Genomic DNA, 10519 nt, shown 5'->3' with positions numbered 1-10519 from the left:
AGTTGCAGTGTTGAACTGCAAGACCTGGTCACCTCCTCACTCTTTCCATCCAGGTGCAGCAACAAACGTACAAGGTTGGAATGGATCATTCGGTAGAAGAAGGATCTGGAACCTCCGATTCCACATTTGGTCAAGTTCCCCAACATGCTGATCGCTTCAGCCCGCATTAGATCACACTCGGCATCAAACAGTGGTTGAATGCTGGTGAGGATTTGCTTTACAAAGGGTTGGATGGTGCTCTCTCTCAATTTCGTTATGTTCTTGGAGAGGCACGACAGCACCTCAAACGTTAGCACTTCCCCTTGGGTCTCCTTGGTCCCCAGCAGACTCAGCATTGTGCCCATCACTTGGTGAGACCAGTGATGGGCTCCAATTGTAATGTTGCCCAGGCCCCTGACACACAGCAACTGGGCAACTGGACAAGCATCAGGGAAACACCTTAGCAATGTGCTGACCAGAGTGTCTGTGAGCTGCAGATGTGAAACCAGTGGAGATTTTAATAGCTCTCCAAAGAAGGAAGCCACGGTGACTGCCTGACACTCTTGGAGGGTATGGATCTGAGCTGCCAGCTCTTCCACAATGCCAGGCAGGCTGATGCCAGCAAATCGCACCATGGCTCTGGCCAGCAAGACAACCCCCTTGTCAAATATGCGAAGGTTCTTCATCTGGTCCCATCCTCCACTGTTCACCATGTAAGTAGTTACTTCTCTATTGTTTGTCCGAGCCAGCAGGTCCTTTAGTGTCCTCACACAGATCTCTACATTTAGGTGTTTCAGACGCAGCTGAGAATGGTCTCTGGTTGAATTTATCACCAGGAGCAAAACTATTGAGCAGAGAAACGTGAATGGAAGAGTTGCAATGAATCAGCAGGGCGCTGAATAACTGCGTGAATAATGCAGTCACCGCCTTTACCGACTCGGGATTAGTGATCATCTGTCGCAGCCCACAGACGGCAGCCAGGGATTCAAGGGTTGAATACGCTGGCACCTTCTCACTGCCGGGACAGGTTCTGCTCATCCCAAAGGGCAACTGCTTTTTCAGTGTGTCCAGCAGCTCTCCCATTGTTCTCATAGCACATTCTGTGTCCTCAGCCAGTGAACGCCACATGTCACTGACGTACTTGTCCAAAGGGAGGGGGTAGGTGAGGAGACAGGACACAACTGTTGCTGTGTTGTGTGAGGCCAGAATGGCTACACTACGCAGAACTGAAAGTCTCACCTGCTCGTAAGGAATTGATTGCAATTCTAGTCTCAGCGCGTCAATTATCTCCGAGACCTGGTCCCCAAGTTCACTGCCTTGTAGTTTAATCGTGGTTTGAATGAGAACAGCGGCTGCATTGGAACAGCTGGGCTGTTGGTTGGACAGTCCTTTGAAGACCATGAAGAGTAAGTTGCCCAGCTGGTCATGGGGCAAACATTTGGAAATGACTGTGGTAAACCACTGTTATAGTTATCACTGTATATTGTTCTCACTGTTCTCACTGTCACATCACTACACGAGGTCGCCTCTTGTCGCACTGTTATACCTGGGCTGACCACCTCCGACTCCGCCCATTACCTGCCCAGGTATAAAGGTAGCTGACTGGCTAGTATTCCTCCCTGTTGGATCGGATCACCCACGAGGGTGGGCTCTGTTATTTAGCCAATAAAAACCTTCAGTTACGTTCTTAACTCGTCGCCTTTTATTGGACTAATTGATAGGCATATCAATTTTATTGACTAAATTTTAAAGATGTCTGATAATGAACAGCAACAGCAAGGAGCTCACCCAGCAGCACAGCAACAGCAGCCTCCAGACAACGGGCCACACCAGCCGGCTTGGCTGCAAGCCTTGAAACCACCATACCTGGATCTAAACCCACAGGCACCAAACTCAGCCAACGACTTCAAACACTGGCTGGACTGCTTCGAATCGTACCTGGAGGAAGCCGTCGTCCCTCAGAGATCCAAACTAAGAGTCCTGAAAGCCCAAGCGAGCCCGAGAGTATATACACTCATCCAGGACATGACTACGTACGACGACGCCATCAACCTACTGAAACAGCAGTACCGGAGCCCGGTAAACTACATGTACACTAGGCATCTCTTAAGATCTCGCCAGCAACAGCCAGGAGAATCGATAGCTGAATTTTCACGAGCGCTGAGACAACTCGGCAGGAACTGTGACTTTAAAGCGGTGACGGCTACTGCGAACATGGAAGACAATGTCCGCGACGCCTTGGTGAGAGGCCTACGTTCCGACTACACACGGCAAAGACTGCTTGAAGCTAAGGACATAGACCTGGACAAGGCCGAAGCCCTCGCCCTCACCCTAGAGGCCACCCAGCAAGACCAGGAAGCGTTTGCCAGGTACTATTCGCGACCCTGGGACTCGGGCCCGACCCCCACCCCACCACCCTTCACAGCGCTGCCCCCGGGACCTACCTCAGCGTCTGCATCACGGATCCGACCGGGCCCGCTAGCCCCGGTACCGGCCCCGACATCAGGCAACCCCGATCGGGCCGCTGGCTGCTTCTTTTGCGGCCAGGAGAAGCATCCGAGGTCGTGCTGCCCAGCCAAAAACTCGACCTGCAAAACCTGCCTCAAGAAAGGCCACTTCTCCAAGGCCTGCAGAAGCAAATCCTCAGAAGCCAGCAGTGCCTCATGCGAACCCTGGGGGCGGCCATCTTTGTGCGGGGCAGCCGAAGCCTGCAGAGCCTCATGGGAAAACCAGGGGCGGCCATCTTTGTGCGGGGCAGCCGAAGCCTGCAGAGCCTCATGGGAAAACCAGGGGCGGCCATCTTTGTGCGGGGCAGCCGAAGCCTGCAGAGCCTCATGGGAACAGCAGGGGCGGCCATCTTTGTGCGGGGCAAACGATTTAAACAGAGCCTCATGTGAACTACGGGGGCCGCCATCTTCGCCGCCATCTTGTCATGACAACGACGCGCTCATCTACACCCTAGCTTCCGTGACCCTGGATCAAGCCCGCCCGCACCACCTGGCCAGCTCAATGATGGACATCAAAGTCAACGGCCACGCCACGACCTGCCTGTTCGACAGCGGAAGCACGGAGAGCTTCATCCACCCAGACACGGTGAGCCACTACTCCCTCCCCGTCCTGCCAACGCGCAGCCGCATCTCGATGGCATCGAGGTCGCACGCCACAGACATCAGCGGCTACTGTGTCGTGACATTGTCGGTTAAAGGGACAGAGTATAAAAATTTTAAACTCCTCGTACTCCCCCAGCTGTGCGCTGCCGTCATACTAGGGCTGGACTTCCAATCCCACCTCCAAAGTGTAACCCTAGCATACGGTGGACCCCTCCCCCCACTCACAGTCGACAACCAGCGAAAGTTAAACCGCCCACCGCGTAACACCTGCAGCCTATCCACCCTCAAGGTACCGCCACCTTCCCTGTTCGCTAACCTCACCCCCGACTGCAAACCTGTCGCTACTAAGAGCAGGCGGTACAGCGCTGGGGACAGAGCCTTCATTAGCTCTGAGGTGCAGCGACTCCTGAAAGAGGGCATTATTGAGGGGAGCAGCAGCCCCTGGCGTGCCCAGGTGGTGGTAGTCAAGACCGGCGACAAAAATCGCCTGGTTATCGACTACAGCCAGACCATAAACAGATACACCCAGCTGGACGCATACCCCCTCCCCCGCATATCGGACATGGTCAATGAGATTGCACAATACCGCGTATTCTCGACCATCGACCTCAAGTCGGCCTACCACCAACTCCCCATCAGCCCGGAGGACAGCCAGTACACCGCCTTCGAGGCGAATGGCCGCCTCTACCAATTCCTTAGGGTCCCCTTTGGTGTCACCAACGGGGTCTCGGTTTTCCAACGGGAGATGGACCGGGTGGTTGACCAGAACGGACTACAGGCCACTTTCCCCTATCTCGATAACGTCACCATCTGCGGCCACAACCGGCAGGACCATGACGTGAATCTGGAGAAATTCCTCCGTACGGCCCAACGGCTGAACCTCACCTACAATAAGGAGAAATGCGTGTTTAACACAGCGCGCCTTGCCATCCTTGGCTGTGTAGTAGAGAACGGAGTCATCGGCCCCGACCCCGAAAGAATGCGCCCCCTCATGGAGCTACCCCTCCCCCACTGTCCAAAAGCACTTAGGAGAACCCTGGGGCTTTTCGCCTACTATGCCCAATGGGTACCCAATTATGCGGACAAAGCCAGACCCCTCCTGAAAACCACATCCTTCCCCCTCACGGAAGAGGCGTGCGCGGCCTTCTCCCTCATTAAGGGAGACATAGCCAAGGCCACAATGCACGCAGTGGATGAGTCAATCCCCTTCCAAGTGGAGAGCGATGCATCCGACTTCGCCCTGGCCGCTACCCTTAACCAGGAGGGTAGGCCGGTAGCCTTCTTCTCAAGGACCCTACAGGGCCCCGAGACCCGACACTCGTCGGTCGAGAAGGAAGCCCAGGCAATTGTGGAGGCAGTACGGCGCTGGAGGCACTACTTGGCAGGCAAACGATTTACCCTCCTCACCGACCAACGCTCGGTTGCCTTCATGTTTAATAACAAGCTGAGGGGCAAGATCAAGAACGACAAAATCTTGAGGTGGAGAATCGAGCTTTCCACCTATGATTATGAGATCTTGTACCGGCCCGGTAAACTGAACGACCCCCCTGATGCTCTTTCACGCATTACATGCGCCAGCGCGCAAAGTGATAGACTTCAGACCCTCCACAATGACCTCTGCCACCCCGGAGTCACCAGACTCTACCATTTCATTAAGGCCCGCAACCTGCCATACTCCATCGAGGAGGTCAGGACCATGACCAGGAACTGCCAGATCTGTGCTGAGTGCAAACCGCACTTCTATAAGCCGGACAGAGCAAGCCTGATCAAGGCCACCCGCCCCTTCGAGCGTCTGAGCATCGACTTCAAGGGGCCCCTACCGTCATCCGACCGTAATGTGTACTTCCTCAACATCGTTGATGAGTACTCCCGTTTCCCCTTTGCCTTCCCCTGCCCAGACATGACCAGTAACACGGTCATTAAATGCCTGAACAAACTCTTCGCCTTGTTCGGGTTCCCGAACTATATACATAGTGACCGGGGCGCCTCCTTCATGAGCGAGGAACTCCGTCAGTTCCTATTGGAGAGGGGTATTGCAGCAAGCAGGACCACCAGCTACAACCCCCGAGGGAACGGCCAGGTGGAAAGAGAGAACGCGACGGTATGGAAGGCCACCCTCTTAGCCTTAAAGTCTAAGGGCCTCCCAACCTCCCGCTGGCAAGAGGTCCTCCCGATTGCGCTGCACTCCATCCGGTCACTACTTTGCACTGCCATTAACACCACCCCCCATGCTCGAATGTTTGTCTTCCCCAGGAAGTCGACTACGGGAACCACCCTACCAACCTGGCTGACCTCTCCGGGACCCGTCTTGCTGCGAAAGCACGTGAGGGCCCATAAAACGGACCCCCTGGTCGAGAAGGTGAACCTCCTGCACGCCAACCCCCAGTACGCCTATGTGGCTTACCCAGACGGACGGGAGGACACTGTCTCCTTACGAGACCTCGCACCCTCACCCCCCCCTCCCAACCCCCCGAGTCCAGCCGAGGTAGACGGCATGCCGGAACCCCACGAGCCTTTGCCGACTACGCAGACACCAGCTTTAACACCGGATAATGTAACACCGCCGCTGCGACGATCGGAGAGGCTAACGAAGCCTCCGGACAGACTGACATACCAGAGCTGGTAATACACTTCACCCCGCCGGACTCTAATCTAAACAAGGGGTGAATGTGGTAAACCACTGTTATAGTTATCACTGTATATTGTTCTCACTGTTCTCACTGTCACATCACTACACGAGGTCGCCTCTTGTCGCACTGTTATACCTGGGCTGACCACCTCCGACTCCGCCCATTACCTGCCCAGGTATAAAGGTAGCTGACTGGCTAGTATTCCTCCCTGTTGGATCGGATCACCCACGAGGGTGGGCTCTGTTATTTAGCCAATAAAAACCTTCAGTTACGTTCTTAACTCGTCGCCTTTTATTGGACTAATTGATAGGCATATCAATGACCTCTGTGATGAGAGCATGCGTTAAAGAGAACTGAATTGTCAGGGTTAACGAGCTGGTCTCTGACTCTTTCCAGTCCCTCTAACTGCTCCGTTTGCTGAACTAGATTGGTGCCTTCACACGGCAAATGAATGGCCAGGATTAAATACAAAGATTCCAGGGCCATCTGTCGAACGGGAAGCGATGGGTCTGCACAATGCGGCATCAGTCGCCCAATCAGAGTCCCCGTGTTATTACCAGGCACTATCTTACTAACATTGAGCTTCCTCCAGTAAAGTTTTAGAAGCTCCAAGGTCATTTCCATGGCTCTCTCTCGTTCATGGTCTTTTGTTGAACTGATCCAGGCTTCTACATGTTTGAAAACAGCCTCAAGTCCTTGAGGGGACAGGTCCTGAAGTAATACTTGCTTCAGCAGATTTTGCAGAGAATCTGTGGTTTGGGTATAAAGCGTGGCCATCTCCTTTGTATTATCATTTGTGTCCTCGTCATTGTTCAGGTCTGGAGGTACCAAGCCAGTTTTGAAAGAGCAGCCCCTTATTCTAGGGGGCATAGTCTTAGAATAAGGGGCTGCTCTTTCAAAACTGAGATGAGGAGGAACTACTTCACTCAGAGGGTGGTAGGTCCATGGAATATGCTGCCCCAAAAAGCTGTAGAAGCTACATCATTACATAAATTTAAAACAGAAATAGACAGTTTCCTAGAAGTAAAGGGAATTAAGGGTTACGGGGAGCGGGCAGGAATTTGGACATGAGTCTAGGTTCGGATCGGTCATGGCCCTGTGGGTAGCGGAGCGGGCCCAGGGGCCGTGTAGCCTGATCCTGCTCCTATTTCGTGTGTCTAATTCTGTTAGATTCAGGAGATGGTTCTGTGATAGTAGATTGGCGGTTAGGATCAGATCAGCCATGATCTTATTGAATGGCGGAGCAGGCTCGAGGGGCCGATTGGCCTACTCCTGCTCCTATTTCTTATGTTCTTATGTTCTTATGTACTGATCAGGCAGCTTTGAATCAATTGGCTGGTGTCAGCTTGCATTGATTCACTGTGTAGTTTCACGAGATGCGTGCAGGCGTCCATTGCAAACCATCGAACAGGGCTCTGCAGCTGATCTGGTGGCTCGGCCTCGATAACATCCTGCATGTATGTCAGCAGCACCCTGTTTCTAATAAAGCTGTTGGGAAGTCTCCAGCGATTTCTATATAGGGATCTGGCTATCTGAGTCACGGTCTGTATTAGGCTGAGCTTTAGTGTGAGATCCCGGGATTCAGCCTTTATCCCCTGCCCACTTGTTATTAAATGACTAAGAGCTGGCAGAATGTGGCTCTCGATTGTGAAGAGCAGTTCGTCAGGTACGCAGACCGCCATGTTCCCGTAGCACAGAACCAGTGTGCTCTTGACTTTATCCGATTCATCATCCTTGACCCTAAATCTGTTGGCGTTAGTAAACTCCTCCAGGCTACTGAGCTTATCATCAAAATGTGCCATGGCACAGAAACCGATGGCGAGGGCTGCTCCCTCTCGCTCCGCACTCTCACTGTGCTGCACACTCAGTAATATTTGGTGAAGGTCCTCCCTTACATTCCTAGTGCGGGTCTGGCGGAGCACTGACGCAAGAGATTTATATAGAAAGCCCTTCTCTTGTGGGGAGTGATGGTTGGTGTTGAGTTGTTTTATTATTTCGTCAACGAGCTGACATGTCCACTCCTCGTCATTAATGGTATTTAAAGCTAGGCACAAGACCGCCAATAATTTATTCTCCCATTCCGATTGGGACAGAGACTCCTGGGAATTTTCCAGTAAATGGTCAACTAATGGGGCCAACTCGTCTTCCCACCACCTCACTGATTGTGAGTGGACATTGAGTCTCAGGACTTTCAGTAGACTCAGTGCCGCAGCTCCTCGGCCTCCTCCCTGATATGGGCAACAAGACACAGCGAGGAGCCGGGTCAGCAGTGCCTGGGCTTTAGGAAGATTGGCATCTTCATTGTAAGTAAGGGAAAAGCTTTCTCTACTGGCTCGCAGTTTCTTTTTCCCAATGTGGGCTGAACAACTGCAGATTATTGTTAAAGCATTGGTGTACTGGGTCACAGTGACAAACTCCAGTAAGGATGGCCAAAGGACATCCTCCATCTTCGGTGCAGTTGTGATCAAACACATCACTCTTTTACACAGTATGACTAATTCTTCATCCGTTACTGGATCTGGCTGATGATTGGGTGATGCCAGGGTCCCTGAACCAACGGGTGCCGCACACTGTTGGATGAGGAATTGCACCTTTGCCTTTCCTCCCTCGGGCTCAAGGTAACCTTGCTCGGCCATGACACATATTACCTGGGCAATGAGCTTCTTCTCCTGATTGCTGCACTTGTGGAGAAAGACTGGTTTTATTGCAGCCACAATTTGAGCCTTCTTCCTCTCCAAGTGCGATGAGACCGATGTGATGAGGTGCTTCAGTACAGTCAGTGTTCCTACTCTCATTCGTTGGTCAGCATTCTCTAACTGAGATGGGAGAAATTCCACCATTTTGTCTGCATAAGCTGGAGCCAGAACTCTGAAAGAGCAAAGGTTCTCAGTCTGCTTCTTCACAGCAAGATCATCAGTGGACTCCAGCGAAACACAAATCTGTTGGTGGAGCTTGTTAAGAAGGATGTCCATTTGTGATTTTAGCCTGAGACAGTTTATCTCTGTCACAACATCCATCTCATGCAGAAATGCACAGTTTGTAGCACTTTGCTGTATTTTTCCCGTTCTGACATCAGAGCAGTCCATTGTGACATCAGAGCGGTCCATTGTGAAATTTATTCCACTCCTGTCTCCTTTAAAGCCCTTGTTGTCTGTTGCCCACCACCCCTGATTTCTCACCCACATATCCTCCCTGCTTTCCTCCTTCAGCCTCTGCACTCAGTAACTCCTCATCCTCGATCATTTCAATCTCCATCTCAGCTCCCTTTGCCCTTTCTCCTCTGATTTTACTGCCTTCCTGTCGTCCTTTAAACACCATTACCCATCACGTCCACCCCTCTACTTTGCCATCTCTCCTGGCCTGACTGTTTGCATGGTCTCCATCACTGACAAGGCCATCTCTGACCATTCATTTTATCACCCGTAACCCCCCCCCACCCGACTACCTTCCTACCTTATTTCCATCTGCGTCCACCCCAGCAAAAAAACTCTTACAGGAAGAGAGGAACATTGGGAACAGAAGGAGGCCATTCAGCCCCTCGGGTGTTCTCTGCCATTCAATGAGATCCTGGTTGATCTGTACCTCAACTCCATTCACTCACCATAAAGGAGCTGGAAATTTATAATGAAACAAAAAATGCTGGAAATGCACAGCAGATCTAGGGTGGAGATCCATTGTGAGTTCTGATGAAAATTCTCCACTCACAGTGGTGCTCTCTCTTTTCTCTTTTCAGATGCTGACTGTCGTGCTCTGTATTTCCACCATTTTCTGTTTTATAAATAGAATATCTGCTTCTTTGTGGGAAACATGTTTAAATTGATGAGTTTCTTCATCTTCATCTATATATATCTACTATCTGTCTATATATATAAAATAGCTCTTCTGTCTGTCCTTCCGTCTGTCTGTCTGTCTGTCTGTCTGTCTGTCCTCTATACACTCAAAAGTTATAGAGCGTACCTACACATGTGTAACATCAAAAGAAAGCTTATGATTCTGGAATGGTCATAGGTGTATTTACTTTTTGGTCAGACAAAAATTGTTCCGACAGTATCCAAAAAAGTTTCAAAAAATGGCAAAATTCCGCTCATTAGCGTTGCGTGACGTGATGGTTGACCAATCGGTGCATCACGGGGGGGGGGGTTCATTGTGTGTGTGGGCGGGCCATCCTACAGGGGATAGCGTTGAGTGACGTGATGGTTGACCAATCCTACAGTTGATTGACCTGATGGTTGACCAATCGGTGCGTCACGGGGGACGTTTCATTGCGTGTGTGGGCGGGCCTAATCCTTCTGAGCTGAGGTGAGTGGCCGCCATCTTGATTCCTAACTATTCATTTATTTTTCCCACTTTCTGTGTGTTTATTTTGAAATATAGATTTCCAGCAAAAAAAAAGTTGGTTTTAAAAGAAAAAAACAATCCTTTTGCAAAGGGGACTCGGGCTTTCCCCCCTCGACGGCGGATGAACTGTCTGCAGGCCTCAGGCCTCGAAGCCTCGGCCTCTCCTCGCCAGCCACGCCCGAGCTATGCACCGCCCGTCCTGCTGGGCCCGATTCCAAACCAGTGGCCCGCGATCGCCGCCATCTTGGTAAAGGCTGGCGGGGCGGGACTGAGCCGAGCGTAGCCATCGTCGCCATCTTGGTAAAGGCTGGCGGGGTGGGAGACAGCGAGCGTGTGAACGTCGGCGGCGGCCCGGAGCGGGACCTGAGCTAAGGTAAGTCGGGCCGGGCCTCACGCGCTAGGCCGCGCACCGGCCAGCCCTGAGGCGCTGGAGAGGGGAGAGGAGAGGGGGGAGGGAGGGAG

The 10519-nt window shown here is 52.0% G+C and overlaps 1 protein-coding gene across 1 annotated transcript; it reads right to left on the bottom strand.

The window, feature by feature from the left end:
• Positions 1-708: 708 nt before the first annotated feature.
• Positions 709-8826, bottom strand: LOC147100125 (maestro heat-like repeat-containing protein family member 1). Its single transcript, XM_085968966.1, has 3 exons — positions 7080-8826; positions 6296-6537; positions 709-1398 (listed from the first exon to the last, which is right to left on the bottom strand). The coding sequence occupies exons 1-3, from the start codon at positions 8824-8826 to the stop codon at positions 709-711; spliced, it is 2679 nt and encodes an 892-aa protein (XP_085825092.1).
• Between the last annotated feature and the right edge of the window lie 1693 nt (positions 8827-10519).

The sequence above is a fragment of the Somniosus microcephalus genome, chromosome 27 (genome assembly GCF_052327205.1).
Source record: "Somniosus microcephalus isolate GS21.2 chromosome 27, FLI_Smic_1.0, whole genome shotgun sequence".
Classification (NCBI taxonomy): Eukaryota; Metazoa; Chordata; class Chondrichthyes; order Squaliformes; family Somniosidae; genus Somniosus; species Somniosus microcephalus.
Note: the sequence above shows the minus strand (reverse complement) of the source record. Positions and strands in the feature narration are given on the sequence as shown.

Coding starts and splice junctions, on each gene's coding strand:
- LOC147100125 (XM_085968966.1), bottom strand. CDS start 8,826: ATGGACCGCTCTGATGTCACAATGGACTGCTCTGATGTCAGAACGGGA. Junction 6,538..7,079: donor GCATCTCGTGAAACTACACA/GTGAATCAATGC, acceptor TGGTACCTCCAG/ACCTGAACAATGACGAGGAC. Junction 1,399..6,295: donor TTTACTGGAGGAAGCTCAAT/GTTAGTAAGATA, acceptor CCCCATGACCAG/CTGGGCAACTTACTCTTCAT.